Source organism: Polypterus senegalus, chromosome 5 (genome assembly GCF_016835505.1).
Source record: "Polypterus senegalus isolate Bchr_013 chromosome 5, ASM1683550v1, whole genome shotgun sequence".
NCBI lineage: Eukaryota > Metazoa > Chordata > Cladistia > Polypteriformes > Polypteridae > Polypterus > Polypterus senegalus.
Window position 1 is genome coordinate 204957260 of NC_053158.1, and position 21440 is coordinate 204978699.

The 21440-nt window shown below is 45.7% G+C and overlaps 1 protein-coding gene across 1 annotated transcript in view; it reads left to right on the forward strand.

Annotated features, from left to right (window-relative positions):
- LOC120529821 (epidermal growth factor receptor-like) overlaps positions 1-21440 on the forward strand; it is a 238812-nt gene that overhangs the window by 198125 nt on the left and 19247 nt on the right. Inside the window, exons 12-14 of the mRNA XM_039754000.1 lie at positions 6648-6847; positions 11328-11460; positions 17002-17092. Of these exons, the coding sequence (XP_039609934.1) occupies positions 6648-6847; positions 11328-11460; positions 17002-17092 (424 nt within the window). The remainder of the gene's footprint in view (positions 1-6647; positions 6848-11327; positions 11461-17001; positions 17093-21440) is intronic.

A 21440-nucleotide genomic window follows, 5' to 3' on the forward strand; every position in this document is an offset into this window, starting at 1 on the left:
AAACTGCCCCGTGTATTTAGTATTTCTCTCGGACTGCCTTTTAGCTTCCCTACAACCATTTTTAACAGTCACTCGGAAGCTCTCAATACACCCTATGGTTGGCAATGGTGTTATAATAAATAATAAAATAATCATCCTTTACATTTATATACTGCTTATCTCATTTTGAGGGGCAGAACATGAATATTGAGTGAAGGATGATGATGCTATGGCCAGTAAAATCAAAAAGTAGCAGAAAATGGACAAAAATGAGGCAGAGTTTAAAGGTTTAATGAAATTATAATAATAACAATAATAATAATACAGGCAGTCCCCGGGTTACGTATGAGATAGGGACTGTAGGTTTGTACTTAAGTTGAGTTTGTATGTAAGTCGGAACAGGTCCATTATTTTAATAAATGCTATTAGATAGATAGATAGATAGATAAGTGAAAGGCACTATATAACAGATAGATAGATAAGTGAAAGGCACTATATAACAGATAGATAGATAGATAGATAAGTGAAAGGCACTATATAACAGATAGATAGATAGATAGATAAGTGAAAGGCACTATATAACAGATAGATAGATAGATAAGTGAAAGGCACTATATAACAGATAGATACTTTATTAATCCCAAGGGGAAATTCACATAATCCAGCAGCAGTATACTGATACAAAAACAATATTAAATTAAATAGTAATAAAAATGCATGTAAAAGCAGACAATAACTTTGAGTAATGTTAGCATTTACTCCCCTGGATGGAATTGAAGAGTCGCATAGTGTGGGGTCTCCTCAGTATGTCACTGAAGCTACTCCTCTGTCTGGAGATGACACTGTTAAGTGGATGCAGTGGATTCTTCATGATTGACAGGAGTTTGCTTAGTGCCCGTCGCTCTGCCACAGATGTTAAACTGTCCAACTTTACTCCTACAACATACTACATACATACTGTAGTGGAAGTGACTGTGAGGTGGGCTGGTGATGAACCGCCCCTCGCCCCCCCATTCACTCTCAATAGCAAGCCTGCTTGTACTGTTACACACGTAGCACGAAGTTGTCTCTTGTCAGTACATCAGACGTGTTGACGACGGGTGCCTTCCTGCTGTGATGGCGTGTATAGTGCTGTGCAGAAGAGCTCATCTTAACCTTTTGTCTTCACATTTCAACAATGTCTCTAAAACACAAATCTGATGAAAGTGCTGGCGATACAGGAAAGAAGAGAAAAACCATCACCATGGAAAATAAAGTAAAAATAATAAAAAGGCCAGAGAGAGGCGACACTCCATCATTCATTGGCAGAGCATTTGGTTACAGTCGGTCAACAATGCTGAAAGATGCTGCTGATGTTCTTTCAGACGGTTGTGATGAGCGCCCTCTTCTACGTGATGGTGTGCTGGGGAGGCAGCATAAAGAAGAGGGACGCCTCACGCCTGGACAAACTGGTGAGGAAGGCAGGCTCTATTGTAGGCACCGAGCTGGACAGTTTGACATCCGTGGCAGAGCGACAGGCGCTGAGCAGACTCCTGTCAATCATTGAGAATCCACTGAACAGGATCATCTCCAGACACAGCAGCAGCTTCAGCGACAGACTGATGTCACCGTCCTGCTCCACTGACAGACTGAGGAGACCCCACACTATGCGACTCTTCAGTTCCTCCCGGGGGGGTAAACGTTAACATTATACAAAGTTATTGTCTGTTATACCTGCATTGTTATCACTCTTTAATTTAATATTGATTGTTATCATCAGTATGCTGCTGCTGGAGTGTGGGAATTTCCCCTTGGGATTAATAAAGTATCTATCTATCTATCTATCTATCTAGTATGCTGCCTGCAGCGTCCGCCCACCGAGAACAAACACGTTGTGGCCAAAGGAGCCCCCATTCACCAGGCATCGATCCGATGCACACTACAATGCCCGCCACCCCGTGCACCCTCATTGGCCTCCATTCAGCCACAACCGGGTCACCGCTTGCAGCATCAGCAGCCGCCCACCGAGAACGAACGGAGCAGCCGTGTGTGGTGTGCAGGCAGTGAAACCGCTTGCCGCCGGGAGCCACCCGAGGGACGCTACACTGCGCGGTCGGCGAAATCGCCCCCGTCCAGCCACTGCTTGCAGCGTTCCCAGGCCGAAGATGATGGAGAGGCAGTTACTGAGGCGCATGGGTCGCAGCTGTGGCCCCGTTCGTAAGTCGTAGGTAGGATGTCCGTTACCTGGGGACTACCTGTAATTCTTTACATGTATGTAGTGCTTTATGTAGTGAGTGGGAAGCCGCTTCATCCATCACTAATGGGTAGCATCCTCCAGGATGATGCGACGGCAGCCATTTTTGCTCCACTACACTCACCAAACTTTAGCTGTTAGGTGGTGAAGTGGTGAGAATGAGAGATAATTACAGACAGGGGATGACTAGTGGGCCAGAATGACTAGGCCATGGTGGGCAATTTAGCCTGGACATTGGGATACCCCCTGCTCTTTACAAAGGATGAGAATCAGGACCTCAGTTATTTCCCCTTGTAGTCGTGAAATCGTTTCAAACTGCTTCCAGCCTGAATGCAGCCGAGGTGGCGTTATGTATCCCAATGCCGGTCGATGCGTATTCAATACATACTAAGGAGCGTATTGGAAGCACTGGTCATCCAGCAGTCGTAGTGGAAACTACATCCATCTGAAAGAAGCGAAGTGTTGGCGTGGCCGTGCATGTGGATTTTGGCTGCTAATTTTGAGAAATTCTCCAAATTTGAGGAGAGTTGTGCTATGATAAAAATACATGCCAGTTTATTGTTTGCTTGTGTGCTATATTCTGATTAACAATCTCCACTTACTTTAGCATCTGCTTGACAGCAAAAACACAAATTTCTTTTTTTTATATAATTATAAAGGGGTTAAGGGCGACACTGTTTTTACAGCACTGTGTCACTGCAATGGGGCATTAGGATCCGCATGCAGTACAGACCATAGGGTAAGCGCCCCCTGCTGGCCTCACCAACACACCTTCCATTAACAACCAAGCATTTCCTGGCTGGTCTTCCATCCAAATTCTTGCTGGACCAACACGGTAGGGAATCCATTCCCTGATGGGTTTATCCACTCCCGGGAATTCGGGAATCCCAGGCTCCCGGGGATGACACAGTGCACGGGCATCTCACATGTGAAGGGTTTTAGAACGACCGACACTTATTTTTAATAAAACTACTGCAATATGTTGACACCAATAAAAGACTAACCTTATCTACAAGCAGTTCATGCTGTCGTATAAGTACAGTGGTGTGAAAAACTATTTGCCCCCTTCCTGATTTCTTCTTCTTTTGCATGTTTGTCACACAAAATGTTTCTGATCATCAAACACATTTAACCATTAGTCAAATATAACACAAGTAAACACAAAATGCAGTTTTTAAATGATGGTTTTATTATTTAGGGAGGAAAAAAATCCAAACCTACATGGCCCTGTGTGAAAAAGTAATTGCCCCCTTGTTCAAAAATCACCTACCTGTGGTGTATCACACCTGAGTTCAATTTCCTGATTACTGCCACACCTTTTCAATCAAGAAATCACTTCAATAGGAGCTGCCTGACACAGAGAAGTAGACCAAAAGCACCTCAAAAGCTAGACATCATGCCAAGATCCAAAGAAATTCAGGAACAAATGAGAACAGAAGTCATTGAGATCTATCAGTCTGGTAAAGGTTATAAAGCCATTTCTAAAGCTTTGGGACTCCAGCGAACCACAGTGAGAGCCATTATCCACAAATGGCAAAAACATGGAACAGTGGTGAACCTTTCCCAGGAGTGGCCGGCACACCAAAATGACCCCAAGAGCGCAGAGACGACTCATCCGAGAGGTCACAAAAGACCCCAGGACAACGTCTAAAGAACTGCAGGCCTCACTTGCCTCAATTAAGGTCAGTGTTCACGACTCCACCATAAGAAAGAGACTGGGCAAAACGGCCTGCATGGCAGATTTCCAAGACGAAACCACTGTTAAGCAAAAGAACATTAGGGCTCGTCTCAATTTTGCTAAGAAACATCTCAATGATTGCCAAGACTTTTGGGAAAATACCTTGTGGACTGATGAGACAAAAGTTGAACTTTTGGAAGGCAAATGTCCCGTTACATCTGGCGTAAAAGGAACACAGCATTTCAGAAAAGAACATCATACCAACAGTAAAATATGGTGGTGGTAGTGTGATGGTCTGGGGTTGTTTTGCTGCTTCAGGACCTGGAAGGCTTGCTGTGATAGATGGAACCATGAATTCTACTGTCTACCAAAAATCCTGAAGGAGAATGTCCGCCATCTGTTTGTCAACTCAAGCTGAAGCGATCTTGGGTGCTGCAACAGGACAATGACCCAAAACACACCAGCAAATCCACCTCTGAATGGCTGAAGAAAAACAAAATGAAGACTTTGGAGTGGCCTAGTCAAAGTCCTGACCTGAATCCAATTGAGATGCTATGGCATGACCTTAAAAAGGCGGTTCATGCTAGAAAACCCTCAAATAAAGCTGAATTACAACAATTCTGCAAAGATGAGTGGCCAAAATTCCTCCAGAGCTGTAAAAGACTCATTGCAAGTTATCGCAAACGCTTGATTGCAGTTATTGCTGCTAAGGGTGGCCCAACCAGTTATTAGGTTCAGGGGCAATTACTTTTCACACAGGGCCCTGTAGGTTTGGATTTTTTTTCTCCCTAAATAATAAAATCCATCATTTAAAAACTGCATTTTGTGTTTACTTGTGTTATATTTGACTAATGGTTAAATGTGTTTGATGATCAGAAACATTTTGTGTGACAAACATGCAAAAGAATAAGAAATCAGGAAGGGGGCAAATAGTTTTCCACACCACTGTACATGTATCTAGTTCAGGGGTGCCCACACTTTTTTGGTTTGCAAGCTACTTTTAAAATGACCAGGTCGAAATGATCTACCTACATAAAAAATGATATATATATATATATATATATAGGCTTATATATTGCATAGTTTTACTGTCAAATAATGCAAAGAGTATGCGGCACGTGTTTCACCCTAATTCTGGGCTCATCAGGCGTACAGACTCACTGCACCCCCTCTTGGGAATCGAACCTCGGACATCAGCGTCAGAGACAAAGCCACGCGTGCAGTTCGTTTATTAGACAGCATGTAGATCGGGATAATTACATTCATGGCATTTGTAGTCTCAGTCACAATCTGATTGTATGGGTGCATGTGGGATGGCCAGTGTGTTAGAAGGAAAGAGATCTCAAAATGGCCACCCTGTATGTCAATCAAGTGGCAAATGCCATAGGGAGGATATGTGATAGACTAACATTTAAACGCGATCTACCTGCACTACCTTTCCGATCTACCGGTCAATCACGATCGACATATTGGGCACCCCTGATCGAGTTAGTTGCGGTAATAAGAGCGTCGAAAGCACGACGTGTCCATCGTGCAGTCGTCCAGGCAAGAGCGTACTTTGTGCAGAGTATGCCAGCCGCAGAGAAAGCACGCTCTGCCTCCCTGAAGGTGGCACAGTCATCAGATACTGATACACTTGTTCTAAACAACGCCCGCCATTTCAGCTTTTACTGATGCATCCAGTTTCTTGTCATCATTCCGTGATGGCAAATTTCTTGGCACAGATAATGCGGATGCAACAGAGTGACTGACGCATTGCAATTTCAAGTTGCTGTTCAAAGCTGTTGTCTGACAGACGTCAATGAAGTCTGCCCCGTCCCGGCATTCGTGAGCTGCAGAGTGCAGACTCCTCTCCGTCCACCGTGCTCAGTCTTAGTGGGAGTCGGGAGACTGGCGACTGCTGCTGGTCTGTTGTTGACTGAATTAATGACCAACACACTACACCGTGGGCCAAAAAACCGTGCCATTATTTGCCGTGCCATAATTATTTCCAACTATAACTCTTGTCATTTCTTGATCGATTTTTACACTTTTACACGCTATATATGCGAGCTTGGCCGTTCCCGGTTTCCTGGGAATTACGGCAGTTTCATTCCCGGGAATGAAAAATGTCCGGAAATGGATTCCCTGCAATTCCCTAATTCCCTACAACACAGGCTTAGCTTCAGGTGGATGACCTTCTTTGGTGTGGCTGCTTCGTCCATCTTGAATGCTTTATTTGTCTGTTTATGCTTTTGCGGCTTCTTTTCAGTCTCCTTAATTAACAACTGCAGATTTATCTTTAATTTCTTACCGCTTCTTATCCTGAATTAGATGTAGAGCTTTTTTTGAACCTGCTCCACTCCTCCTCAGCCTTTCCCACTTTATCCCTTTTAAGCTGCATCTGCCTAGAATTTGCCCCACTAAGGTTCAACTTGCGGTTTGTGAATTTGCTCTCTGCCAAAATACCAGCGGTGTTATATTAAGGTCACCTGACCCTAACAGGCCAATCTCCTCTACCCCCTCAAGTCTGTCCTTCTAACCTTCATGTGAAATTTAAACCAAAAATAAACCAAGGCAGAACATCTCAAATTGGAGGTTGAGAGGGGAACCAAGAAAGCCCCTGGCCTCTAATGACAAAACAATATTCCTTCATATATTTTTTTAAATGCATTCCCGAAAAGCAAAACAAAGAGGCAGAAAGGGAAGCCAAAGAGTTTTAAAACAGTTCAGTCTGATAAATGTCCTTCACTGGCATTTTCTTTGCTTTCTTCACAGTGGAACCATCAGCTTCGGAGTAGTGAATACGGACCTCTCTTTCCTTGGATTGCGATCACTAAAGGAAATCAGTGATGGCGATGTGGTCATTAAAAAGAACCCCAATCTTTGCTTGGCTAATACACTGCAATGGAAAAACCTGTTCAAGTTGCAAAAGCAAGACGTCAAGTCGCAAAACAATGCAAATTTGACGGAATGCGGTAAGTGAAAGTGCAGAGCGTCCTCTGATCGAAAGCCATGGAGGTTGAGTCCCAGTGCGCTGGAGTGCATTGTTGTGTGTATCGGTGTGAGTCACGGTCACCGTCATCTAGTTTACGGAGACTAACTCACTGCCACTCAACGGGCAGAAGCCACGCGATGTACCGTGTCATCACACTTCACCTATGTAAGATGGCGGCAGAATAACTTTGAAAGCATTTGAATGGTTTGCTTGTACTTGCTGATTTTTTTTTTAGTTAGGGAATTGGTAATTGTCTAGTTCTGGGGGTCTACAAGACATCGCTCACGAGTTATTGGTAGTTCGCCAAAGGGTTCATGAATCCTACATTAATTTGAAGATTTAATTAGTCAAATTAGGGGTTGGGCGATCTTTCCAAAAAAATTATATCACGATCTACAATCTGAAGTGCAATCTACACTCACCTAAAGGATTATTTGGAACACCTGTTCAATTTCTCATGAATGCAATTATCTAATCAACCAATCACATGGCAGTTGTGCAGGTGTGGTCCTGGTCAAGACAATCTCCTGAACTCCAAACTGAATGTCAGAATGGCAAAGAAAGGGGATTTAAGAAATTTGGAGCGTGGCATGGTTGTTGGTGCCAGACGGGCCGGTCTGAGTATTTCATAATCTGCTCAGTTACTGGGATTTTCACGCACAACCATTTCTAGGGTTTACAAAGAATGGTGTGAAAAGGGAAAAACATCCAGTATGCGGCAGTCCTGTGGGTGAAAATGCCTTGTTGATGCTAGAGGTCAGAGGAGAATGAATGGGCCGACTGATTCAAGCTGATAGAAGAGCAACTTTGACTGAAATAACCACTCGTTACAACCGAGGTATGCAGCAAAGCATTTGTGAAGCCACAACACGCACAACCTTGAGGCGGATGGGCTACAACAGCAGAAGACCCACCGGGTACCACTCATCTCCACTACAAATAGGAAAAAGAGGCTACAATTTGCACGAGCTCACCAAAATTGGACAGTTGAAGACTGGAAAAATGTTGCCTGGTCTGATGAGTCTCGATTTCTGTTGAGACATTCAAATGGTAGAGTAAACAGAATGAGAACATGGATCCATCATGCCTTCTTACCACTGTGCAGGGTGCTGGTGGTGGTGGTGGTGTAATGATGTTTTCTTGGCTCACTTTAGGCCCCTTAGTGCCAATTGGGCATCGGCTGCCTGAGCATTGTTTCTGACCATGTCTATCCCTTCATGACCACCATGTACCCATCCTCTGATGGCTACTTCCAGCAGGATAATGCACCATGTCACAAAGCTCGAATCATTTCAAATTGGTTTCTTGAACATGACAATGAGTTCACTGTACTAAAATGGCCCCACAGTCACCAGATCTCAACCCAATAGAGCATCTTTGGGATGTGGTGGAACGGGAGCTTCGTGCCCTGGATGTGCATCCCACAAATCTCCATCAACTGCAAGATGCTATCCTATCAATATGGGCCAACATTTGTAAAGAATGCTTTCAGCACCTTGTTGAGTCAATGCCACGTAGAATTAAGGCAGTTCTGAAGGTCAAACACCGGATTAGTATGGTGGTCCTAATAATCCTTTAGGTGAGTGTATATTTTCAATGTGGCATATTCTGTACTTAAGAGATGCATTGGGCTGGCAACCTGCCCGGGTATTTGTTCCTGCCTTGTGCCCTGTGCTGGCTGGGATTGGCTCTGTTTTAGATTATAGTGGGTTGGAAAATGATGCCATACACTTAAGAGAATATCCGGACTCAAACTCATCAAGACCTAAGTAACACTTCATTTTAAAATAGCAGAATACCCGCACTTCGCAGCAGAGAAGTAGTGTGTTAAAGAAGTTCTGAAAAAGAAAAGGAAACATTTTAAAAATATCGAAACCTGATTGTCAATGGAATTGTTTTGTGACAGTTAGGAGTGTTGCTGTCATCAAGGATTTGATTCTCATTATTTCTTTCAATCAGGTTCGTATTTGGAGGACGTGTTGTGTTCAAGTTACATTCTGTGTTTGTCAACCGTTGTAAAGATAACCGGTTTCATTCATCGAAGTGTTCACTACCCAAATCGGTACTCGTGAATCTAAGATGTTTAACAGGCATTCCCGGTATTACGTTGTGGATTTGCCTGCGAATATTTAGCGGCAGCGTGTCTATGAACGTAATTTAAACTTAAGCTTTACACCTTGCTTTCCTACTGATATGTCCTCAAAGGCTTGTTCAGATTCAGAGGGTTGTTCGTTTCCTACTTCATCAATAAGCAGCTCGTCTTCCTCTTTATCTGAGACATCACACACTGCATGCACGGGTTTACCTTTCCTAGTCCTGCAAACTTTAGTGAATTGGCTCAATTGACCACATTTTTTACAATGTCTTCCTTTAGCTGGACGTTGACTTTTTCCACCGTGTGCTTTGTTTCCACAGTAGCTGCACTTATGAATATGCTTGTATGCGTCGCTTGCTTCATATTCTTTTGCTGCCTTCTCAATTGTGTAATGTGTTTTTTGTTCAGCACTCTTTGGAGTTCTTCCTTGTTGTCTGCGTACTGTGTTCACCGTCAGTTCACGTGAGCCGCTCGGAGTACATGCATCGAAGGTTCTCAGCTGTGCTTTTGTTATCTCGTGTGATCTTGTGATGTCCACGGCTTTATTTAATGTTAGCTCAGACCCGGCACTTAAAAGTTTCTCTCGCACTTTTGCTGAGTTTGTGCCAAACGCTAGTCTATCCCTGACCATCTCATCTTCGTTTGCGTAAGCACAGTCCTTCACCCACGAATATTTAGCGGCAGAGTGTTTCTATTGGATTGCTGCTGACGGACGGCCTTATATGGGCATGCACTCAATTACGTGGGAGGCGTGACGATGAGGGACGCAACTCCGCCTCACACGGCGACTGAGCTGCAGGCTATGGACGTATATATGTACGTAAGTAGGTTCCAGTTATGACCGTTACGCGTACAATTTCGAAATGAAACCTGCCTAACTTTTGTAAGTAAGCTGTAAGGAATGAGCCTGTCAAATTTGAGCCTTCTACCTACACGGGAAGTTGGAGAATTAGTGACATTTGGAAAATTCAATATGGCGGCCGACAGTGGCATCATAACACCAAAACAAGTACGTACATTGGTTGGAGAATTAGTGATGAGTGAGTGAGTGAGTGAGTGAGTGGGGGCTTTGCCTTTTATTAGTATGGATATCAAACAAAGTTCAATTCAATTGTTCTCTTGTTCACTAGCTAAGCGGAGTGAGTGAGTGAGGAAGGGCCTTCCCGTCGGCCCGCCGCGTGTTTCTTGGATTCGCACAAATAAATCAGTACCGCAAATGAACCACGATACATAGCGAAATGAGACAAGTCGTAAAATCAGCCGGAATGTTCTAGCAAATTATAGAAAAAAAGAAACAATCTAAATCCATGAAGTAGTTCTGTCGTGAAACACGAGCAGACATACAAACAGTTCAAATTCTGAACTGTAGCTGTGATTTCTTTCACTTGGATGTTAGAGATGGCATTGAGTAAGTAAAGCTGGAAAAAAATCTTAGTTTGTGTGTCTTCATTTAAGGCTGTAAAGCAAAAAAAAAACTGAATATTTCAAAGGGGGGGGATTCATTTCTATACCCACTGTATATTTATGGGGGCACCAAAATCTTTCAAGCGCTTAGGACCTCTAAAAGTCTTAATCCTGCCCTGACTGTGCCAATGGGTGTCTCATTGCCCAAAGTCCCGTTAAAGAGGCGGGCGAGTGGCATTGTGCCGAGTTCATCGAGATGCGTGTTTCTGACGTCTATTTTACAATCATGCAGGTGACTGTGGAGGTTTGTTTTTTCTACAATTTGAAAAAAGTACATCAGGTCATGTCGAACATCAAGACACCAATGATGTTGTGTGCTTTGTTTTTTTTTTTTGTTGTTTTTTAACATTAACAGACTTGACAATGAAGGGTTTCCGAGTGAATGTCTGAAGCGGATCAGGCAACGCCATAAAGTGTGCATGAAAGTTCTACGCACGTGCGACACCAATTGGGCAGGTTGTGCAGATTGGGTAGTGACATCCCCAAGCCAACATGGCAGCTACAGCTCTGTGATGTCACTGCCGGCCTCACAAAACTTCATGGGGTGCTGGGATAATCTGCACAGTGAATTTTTCAGGGGAAAAAAAATCTGTCAATCGCGGTCACTGGTGAAGCCAACAAATTCTTTGTGGGAGCAAAAAACATTGTGGCAGATTTCACCGACCGACATCACTAACCCACCTTTAACAAGCCACTTTGCTTTTCAGTGCTTTTTCACTGCAGTCGTGCTCGGTGAAGTCTGAAAAGGAGAAGAGGCCACTTGGGCCCAATGGAGGGGAGAGGTGGCGGACCACGGTAGCCACCACTAGGTGCTCGTCCCCGCAGATCTTAAGTCTAATGAAGCAGGATGAATGGTGGATGGACAGATTGATTATTTTTTATGATGTTCATTTTCTTTCAGCCAAAAGGAATCACTCCTGCCATCCCCTGTGTACGAGCGATGGATGCTGGGGTCCTGGTCCCTCCATGTGTTTTGCGTGCAGACATTATTCCCGGGCCCAGGAGTGCGTTGAGAAGTGCAATATTGGCGACGGGTGAGTTTCGTCAGCCTTGCTGTGTATTTTAGGGGTCTCTTTTGACCAGCGGTGGTCTCTCTCTCTCTACTGGTTCTGTCCTCATTGTCAGTTGGCCTTTCATCTCCTTATCCATTTTTCTCCAAATGGTTCTGGCACAATGGGCGGCATGGTGGCGCAGTGGGTAGCGCTGCTGCCTCACAGTTAGGAGACCCGTCTGGGTTCGCTTCCCGGGTCCTCCCTGTGTGGAGTTTGCATGTTCTCCCAGTGTCTGCGTGGGTTTCCTCGAGTTTGCTGGAGTTTGATGTTCCAATTTAGCTGGTCATCTGTTGGCTCATTTCACGTCTCATTTCTGGTTAGCTACCGTTTAATGAAGTAATGAGTCAATTCAGTGGCCTGAATCCTTAAAAACAGGGCTATTAAAATGAAGGGAAGAGGAGTTCATTAGCAGCGAAAACTGCTCGCTGATTAGGAAAAGGGTTAGAATGAAAATCTGTGGGTGGCATGGTGGCGCAGTGGGTAGCGCTGCTGCCTCGCAGTTAGGAGACACAGGTTCGCTTCCCGGGTCCTCCCTGCGTGGAGTTTGCATGTTCTCCCCGTGTCTGCGTGGGTTTCCCCCCACAGTCCAAAGACATGCAGGTTAGGTGCATTGGCGATCCTAAATTGTCCCGAGTGTGTACTTGGTGTGTGTGCCCTGCCCGGGTTTTGTTTCCTGCCTTGCGCCCTGTGTTGGCTGGGATTGGCTCCAGCAGACCCCCGTGACCCTGTAGTTAGGATATAGTGGGTTGGATAATGGATGAATGGATAGTTCTGGCACAGCTCTAACAGACGTTTCGTGATGGTGAAGATGTGGTGTCTCAGCTGGGGTTCCTCCTCTTGTCCAGATTCATGTTGTGTGTCTCTTTTTGTTCATTTTTGATTCTTTCAGTTATGCTGTTTATGTGTGTTGATTTTGTTCATTCATTTAAGCTGCCTGGGTTGTGTTCCATGTGTTTTCTGGGTGACACTCCGCCCCCAAGAGGCGGGTCTACCTGCCAGGAACCGCCCTCTGCCCCACAGTTCCTGGCAGTTCGTTGTGAATGTGCTCTGGTGTTGGGGAGTTCTTGTACCTTCTTCTGAGCTTTTTCTTAATTATTAACATTTTTTTTGACCTTGCCTTGGAGTTCTGTTTTGGGACTTGCTCACCGTGGGATCACCCCTACCCAGCAACTCCTTTTTAGCCTTGTGTGCTCTACGGAGCTTCACGTAGTGAATGATTTATCACCAATTAAATCTGGGCTTCACGGTGATATCCCCCTCTAGTGGCCATGATTGGAACAGCTTAGTGGGACTCCCAAGTTCGTGATGTTGTGACTCTGGCACTCCAAATGCACTTCAATGGTTGCCTTCTAGTGAGGAAAATACCATCAAAACCCCAACTAGATACAAAAAAGGCCCTTGAAAAAATCTTTATTGAATGAAAGGTTTATTTTAACAATGCGTGAAGCTCCTTCGAAGCACAAAAGAATTGCCTGAGAAGGCAAGGCAATCCACTGCAAGCAAAGTCCCAATACAGAATCCAAAGGCGAAGTCAAAAACAGAGCACAGGTTCAAAAATCCAGAAAAATCGCTAAAAACAGGAGCACAAAGCACAGTGAACACGAGCCACCCTCCACTCCCTAGCGCAGGGGTGTCCAACTCCGGTCCTGGTGGGCTGCAGTAGGCTGCAGGTTTTCATTCTAACCGTCTTCTTAATTAGTGAGCCGTTTTTGCTGCTAATTAACTTGTTTTCCCCTCGTTTTAATTGACGTGACTCAGACCCCCTTTTAGTTGTTTTTTTTTTTTTTTCCTTAATGAGCAGCCAAACAATAATGAGACACAAAACAAGACCAGCTAACCTGAAAATAAAGAAGTGTGAAGATCTCGGCCATGTAGGCCTGCTCAGGTCACCAAAACATCTTCATGGTGGTCTTAGAAAAAAACAGAAAATCAACAGCGGCAACAAGTCCTGATATTCAATAACGGCTTTAATTAACAGCAAGAATTGGCTTCTCATTTAAGAAACTGGCTGGAGTGAAATTGTCTGGAGTTTGATGTTCCAATTTAGCTGGTCATCTGTTGGCTCATTTCACGTCTCATTTCTGGTTAGCTACTGTTTAATGAAGTAATGAGTCAATTCAGTGGCCTGAATCTTTAAAAACAGGGCTGTTAAAATGAAGGGAAGAGGAGTTCATTAGCAGTGAAAACTGCTCGCTGATTAGGAAAAGGGTTAGAATGAAAATCTGTGGGTGGCATGGTGGCGCAGTGGGTAGCGCTGCTGCCTCGCAGTTAGAAGACACGGGTTTGCTTCCCGGGTCCTCCCTGCGTGGAGTTTGCATGTTCTCCCCATGTCTACGTGGGTCCAAAGACATGCAGGTTAGGTGCATTGTGTGTGCGTGTGTGTGTGTGTTCTGTGGTGGGCTGGCGCCCTTCCCAGGATTTGTTCCCTGCCTTGCACCCAGTGTTGGCCTGGCAGACCCCCGTGACCCTGTAGTTAGTATATAGCGGGTTGGATAATGGATGAATGGATAATATAATGTGGGGTGGCACAGTGGTAGCGCTGCTGCCTCGCAGTTAGGAGACCCGGGTTCGCTTCCTGGGTCCTCCATCCGTGGAATTTGCATGTTCTCCCCATGTCTGCGTGGGTTTCCTCCCACAGTCCAAAGACATGCCGGCTAGGTGCATTGCCGATCCTAAATTGTCCCTAGTGTGTGTGTGTGTGTGTGTGTGTGTGTGTGTGTGTGTGCCCTGCCCGGGGTTTGTTTCCTGCCTTGCGCCCTCTGTTGGTTGGGATTGGCTCCGGCAGACCCCCGTGACCCTGTAGTTAGGATATAGCAGGTTAGATTATGGATGAATGGATGGATGAAAACATGCAGCCACTGTGGCCCACCAGGACCGGAGTTGGACACCCTCGCCCTAACGCATTCGAAATGAGCCGCCAGAAACCGAGGAAGGCTGGAGTGGGCAGTGCCTAGCAGTGATTGGCAGATGGCCCCGCCCCTTGGGGAACCACCTACAAAACACATGGGACGTAATCAAGTAGACATAAAGAATACGATACGTAATAAACAAAAGAAATATTAATACAAATAAATGATACAAAATACACAACTTTAAACCCCAGCCAGGGGAGAAGTGCTGGCAGAAACGTGACGCACGAAAAATGATTGTCCGTCCTAAATGCTTTTGGGTGTGTCTAATGGAAGCATGTGGATCACAAAAATCACCTTTGAATTTTACTGCCACGTACCTTTACTAGTGTAGAATAAAGTAAAAGAAATAAAGTAAAGCAAAGAATTACAACTGGAAACTCATCTACTAGCAGTGGCCCTGCGTTGTTATAAATCTTTATTTGGCTCTGTGGCTAAGGATCTGTGTCTGGTATCTGGAAGGTTGCCGGTTCAAATCCCGTTACTGCCAGAAGGGATCCTACTCTGTTGGACCCTTGAGCAGGACCCTTAACCTTAAAAATTGTTCCGGAGTGCCACACAATCGCTGATCCTGTGCTCTGAACCCCCCCCAAGGTCATGAGAAAAGACAATTTCCCCCATCTTCCCCATTCATCCACCTTTTGTTTGGATAGGCGCATTAAGACACGTCATGTGACTGCGATCAGTGCTCTGTTGATGTAAGTGCGGGTCTGTGCCATGTTTCATTATCCCTAAAAAAAAGCTCCAGCACAGTTTGCTTCTTTACAAGTAAGCCCAGCGTTTGGTCTCACATTGGGTTTGGGTTTTTGTCGATTTTTTCTTTTCTGCTTCTGGTTTCTCCTTCTATTTTATTTTCCAGTTACGTTGCTGTACCCGCTATGGACCTCAGCCTGCGCCGCCACTACGTTTCTGCCTGACCTTTTGTCTCCCAGTCAATCCTCTTGGCTACAGTAATCCCTAGTGAATGCCGCCCGCGCATCCCCAGTCCTGTTGTTTCGTTTGCGAATGGGACAGCCACGCTAAAGAGGCTCATTACATTACATACAAAGGGCCGCCCCGGGGCAGAAAAGTGTGGCACATAAACCACCTGTCGACCCAACAAAGAGACTTTTGCATCCTCTCCCTATAAAACTTGGACTGAGGAAAAAGACAGAAGTGAGAACTAAGCCAGCTGAGGGAACAAAACATTGACATTTTGGGTCCATGGCCAGGAAACTCCCCATTGAGAACTTGTGGTCAACCCTCAGACAAAAACCCACCAGTTCTGACAAACTCCAAGCATTGATTCTGCAAGAATGGGCTGCTGCCATCAGTCAGGGTTGGGCCCAGAAGTTGATTGACAGCCAACATGCCAGGGGGAATTGCAGTGGTCTTGAAAAAGAAAGAAGGGCCAACACTGCAAATATGAACTCTTTGAGTAAACTTAATGGAATCTCTATATCTAATTCAGTAGGGGCACTCAAGACGCACACAAGACAGAGAGCCCTGCCGGCCAACTCTAACAGAGCCCTGCCCTCCAACTCACAGAGCCCCGCCCGCCAACTCTAACAGAGCCCCGCCCACCAACTGTAAGACCATGGGATATGTACGACAGGGCCACGATACCATGGGATACACGCCCCACCCTCCAACTCACAGAGCCCTGCCTGCCAACTGTAAGACCATGACCATGGATATGGGATACGACAGAGGCCACAGAGCCCCCCCGCCAACTCTAACAGAGCCCCGCCCACCAACTGTAAGACCATGGGATACTATGGGATACACTTGAGAGAGCCCCGCCCGCCAACTCTAACAGAGCCCCGCCCACCAACTGTAAGACCATGGAATATGTACGACAGAGACTCACAGAGCCCCGCCCACCAACTCTAACAGAGCCCTGCCAGCCAACTGTAAGAGCATGAGATACCATGGGATACGCTTCAGAGAGCCCCACCCTCCAACTCACAGAGCCCCGCCCAACAACTGTAAGACCATGGGATATGTACAACAGGGCCACGCCCGCCAACTCACAGAGCCCTGCCCACCAACTCTAACAGAGCCCTGCCAGCCAACTGTAAGACCATGAGATACCATGGGATACGCACGACAGAGCCCCGCCCGCCAACTCTCACCCCCTTCCCGCGTCCACCCTCGCTCTCGAGGCATGCGCACTGCTTGCTCATGTCCCTGCCCCCAACACGTCACCAAACACATCCTCACATGCAGCTGTGAGCCCGTTGCTGTTTTGATAATTTGGCGTGTGCTACGGTTGGCTAGTTGTCAATAAAAGCTTCTGAACTGCTTGTAATTCTACTTCAGTACACCAGAGGAACATCTGACGCAAAGATCTAAAAACACTGAAGCAGCACACTTTGTGAAAACCAACACTTGGGTCATTCTCCAAACTTTTGACCACATCAGTTTACCCCCTAACACAGGACATGGCAGTGCTTCTCTGGTCAGCTCCCAGTTTGGACACCTGCAGGCTATCATGGGACCTGTAGGTTCGAAGGGCAACCCTTTCGGGGTCACTGGGTGCCGCCAGAGTGAACTGCCGAAAGAAGCTGACGCCTGTCCCGGAAGTGACATCATCTGACTTGTTTTTTTTTTTGTTTGTTTTTTTTTATGACAGGAACCCCAGGGAGTACATTGAAGACAATCAGTGCCTGGCGTGTCACCCGGAGTGCAAGCCACAGAACTCCTCCATGACCTGCTCTGGACCAGTAAGTGTGACCTCCCCAGCACCCCATAACCCACCCTGAGCCCATTAAGGTGTCTCTTCAGTCAAAAGCAATGGAGTTTCTTTCGCAATCACTTTTTACAAATGGTGGGCTTCTGTGGCTTAATGGTGAAATAGCCAGGCTGACCACCACCAACTTGGAGGTTCACATCCCACTGCTGACTTCCTACGATTCTCAGATCCTGGGCTCAGATTATTTTATGAGTGAGACCCAACTTCCCTGGTTCTACTCCTGATCCTGCTCGTCGTCCAGGTGCTGTTGAATGTTCTCCCTGTTTCTGTGTGGTTCTCCATTTTATCTCCCGCATGCCCCCCAGGATATCCATGTGAGCTCCATTAGTGACTCCATATTGGCGCTGTGTGTGGGCCTGAGTGGTCCTAGTGCCCCATCCTGGGCTGTTTGCTGGCTTGCCCCAGAGATGTTGCGGATAGGCTTCAGCCTCCCATGTTGGATTAAGTGGGTCAGAGAGAATTTTAGGTTGTCCCTTTTAATTTTTACCATACCAATAAATTATTTGGTTTTAAGCAAAGTATAAAAAGAAATGCACAGGATCAGAAAGTCTTCAGAGCCCTTCACTTTCTGCGCACTTTATTGAGTTGTAGATTGAATTTTTTACATGGATACATTGGCCATTTTTGGCCCATCATGCTCCACTCAGTAACTCATAATGACAAAGTGACAACATGGGACCAGAAAGGTTTACAAATGTATCCACATTCCAAAACTGAGATCTCTTCTTCATTGTAGTACTCAGACCTTTTGCTATTGCCACTCCACGTTGTGCTCAGTTGGTCCTGTTTGCCCTGATTCTCCTTGAGATGTTTCTAGAACCTGACTGGAATCCACCAATAACAAACCAAATTGAATGGACATCAATTAGAAAGGCCCACCTGTGTGTATAGACGGTCCCAACAACTCACAGAGCCCCGCCCACCAACTCTCACAGAGCCCCGCCAGCCAACTGTAATACCATGGGATACACTTGAGAGAGCCCCACCCTCCAACTCACAGAGCCCTGCCCGCCAACTCACAGAGCCCCGCCCACCAACTCTAACAGAGTCCCACTAGCCAACTGTAAGACCATGGAATACCATGGGATACGCTTCAGAGAGCCCCGTGCGCCAACTCTAACAGAGCCCCGCCCACCAACTGTAAGACCATGGGATATGTACGACAGGGCCACACCCACCAACTCACAGAGCCCCGCCCACCAACTCTCACAGAGCCCCGCCCACCAACTGTAAGACCATGGGATATGTACGACAGAGCCCTGCCCACCAACTCTAACAGAGCCCTGCCAGCCAACTGTAAGACCATGAGATACCATGGGATACGCTTCAGAGAGCCCCGCCCTCCAACTCACAGAGCCCTGCCCGCCAACTCACAGAGCCCCGCCCACCAACTCTAACAGAGCCCCGCCAGCCAACTGTAAGACTAACCAAATTGAATGGACATCAATTAGAAAGGCCCACCTGTGTGTATAGACGGTCCCAACAACTCACACTGCTTGTCAGGACAAAAAGCAAGCCACGAAGTCCAAGAAACTCTTTGTAGACCACCTATGATCGAATTGTGTTGAGGTGTAGATCGGGACATGGGGATCTAAAGCTTTGAATGTTCCCCCAGGAGCTCAGTGGCCTCAAGGATTGATTGTGAAATGGAAGAACTTTGGAACCACCAGGACCAGACAAGAACAGGCCACTCAGCCTCCTTTATTTGGGCTAAATGGCGTGTTCTCGTCTAGAATGCTCTTCTTAGAAGTGACCATCTGACCAAACTGAGTTAGTGGACAAGGGAGGTGATCAAGAACCCTGAGTTTCAGAAGTCCTCTACTGAGATGGGGGAACATGTCAGCAGCACTCCATCAGTCACACAGAAGCCACTCTTGAGTAAAGGGGATGTGATGGCGTTTACAGGACTCTGAGAACCTGAGGGTACAAATTTTATGGACTGACTAGCTGTCCCCCGTGACTCCGCTCACGTAGTAATGTCACGGGACAAACTTGAAAAATCAATTTAAAAAGACATTTTGAAAATGTAATTCTGGCCAAGCGGAACGTCAAACGTTGCCACTGTATCTGATCGTGTTCAGCTCTGACGGGCGAGCGTCCCCCATGTAGGGAGAAAAGCACGTGGCTGTGATATCTCTAGCAATCAGCAGCCCCCCTTAAAACACACGTACTGTAGCTCTGAACCTCTCTGTCTCTCTCAAAAACGTCAAACGTTACTCCTTAACAATCTCTAGATGATAAAGTCTGCTGAACAAACAGGTATCGCTAGCTAAGCGGAGGTAAGGTACGCTCCAACACGTGGCGACAGGTAGAGCGACTCAAACAGAGGCTGGCACGTGAATGAGGAAGGCCCTGCCCGGCTCCCCACTCCTGAGGTTCCACTTCCACCTCCCCTTGACTTATGGCCTCTGTCTTGGATTCGCGCAAATAAATCGCTACCACAAGTGAACTATGATACGTAGCTTGATGTGAGATGTCGCAAAATCAACCGGAATGTTATAGCAAATTATAGAAAAAACCTGATCTAAATCCGTTAAGTAGTTCTCTTGTGACATACAAACAGACGTTGTGTATATTATATATATATATATATATATATATATATATATATATATACAGTGGGATGCAAAGGTTTGGGCAACCTTGTTAATAGTCATTATTTTCCTGTATAAATCGTTGGTTGTTACAATAAAAAATGTCAGTTAAATATATCATATAGGAGACACACACAGTGATATTTGAGAAGTGAAATGAAGTTTATTGGATTTACAGAAAGTGTGCAATAATTGTTCAAACAAAATCAGGCAGGTGCATAAATTTGGGCACCACAAAAAGAAATGAAATCAATATTTAGTAGATCCGCCTTTTGCAGAAATTCCAGCCTCTAAACGCTTCCTGTAGGTTCCAATGAGAGTCTGGATTGTGGTTGAAGGTATTTTGGACCATTCCTCTTTACAAAACATCTCTAGTTCATTCAGGTTTGATGGCTTCCGAGCATGGACAGCTCTCTTTAACTCACACCACAGATTTTCAATTCTATTCAGGTCTGGGGACTGAGATGGCCATTCCAGAACGTTGTACTTGTTCCTCTGCATGAATGCCTTAGTGGATTTTGAGCAGTGTTTGGTCGTTGTCTTGTTGAAAGATCCAGCCCGGCGCAGCTTCAGCTTTGTCATTGATTCCTGGACATTGGTCTCCAGAATCTGCTGATACTGAGTGGAATCCATGCGTCCCTCAACTTTGACAAGATTCCCAGTCCCTGCACTGGCCACACAGCCCACAGCATGATGGAACCACCACCATATTTGACTGGAGGTAGCAGGTGTTTTTCTTGGAATGCTGTGTTCTTTTTCCTCCATGCATAACGCCCTTGTTATGCCCAAATAACTCCATTTTAGTTTCATCAGTCCACAGCACCTTATTCCAAAATGAAGCTGGCTTGTCCAAATGTGCTTGAGCAGACCTCAAGCGGCTCTGTTTGTGCTTCCTCTTCATCACTCTCGCATACAGCATCTCCTTGTGTAAAGTGCGCCGAATGGTTGAACGATGCCCAGTGACTCCATCTGCTGCAAGATGATGTTGTAGGTCTTTGGTGCTGGTCTGTGGGTTGACTCTGACTGTTCTCACCATTCGCTTCTGTCTATCCGAAATCTTTCTTGGTCTGCCACTTGAGCCTTAACTTGAACTGAGCCTGTGGTCTTCCATTTCCTCAATATGTTCCTAACTGTGGAAACAGACAGCTTCAATCTCTGGGACAGCTTTCTGTATCCTTCCCTAAACCATGATGGTGAACAATCTTTGTCTTCAGGTCATTTGAGAGTTGTTTTGTGACCCCATGTTGCTACTCTTCAGAGAAAATTAAAGGAGGAGGGAAACTTACAATGGACCCCCTTAAATACTCGGATTCACCTGTGTATGTAGGTCAGGGGTCACTGAGCTTACCAAGCCAATTGGAGTTCCAATAATTAGTTTGGGAATCAATAAAATGACAACGGTGCCCAAATGTATGCACCTGCCTGATTTTGTTTGAACAATTATTGCACACTTTCTGTAAATCCAATAAACTTCATTTCACTTCTCAAATATCACTGTGTGTGTCTCCTATATAATATATTTAACTGACATTTTTATCGTAACAACCAACGATTTATACAGGAAAATAATGACTATTAACAAGGTTGCCCAAATTTTTGCATCCCACTGTATATATATATATATATATATATATTGTGGTGGACGGCTGGGGGTGGTACCCAGCCGGGACGCCCAGGAGGACTGGAGGAGGGCTTACTTTGGTACGCGGGTTCCCAACGCTAACT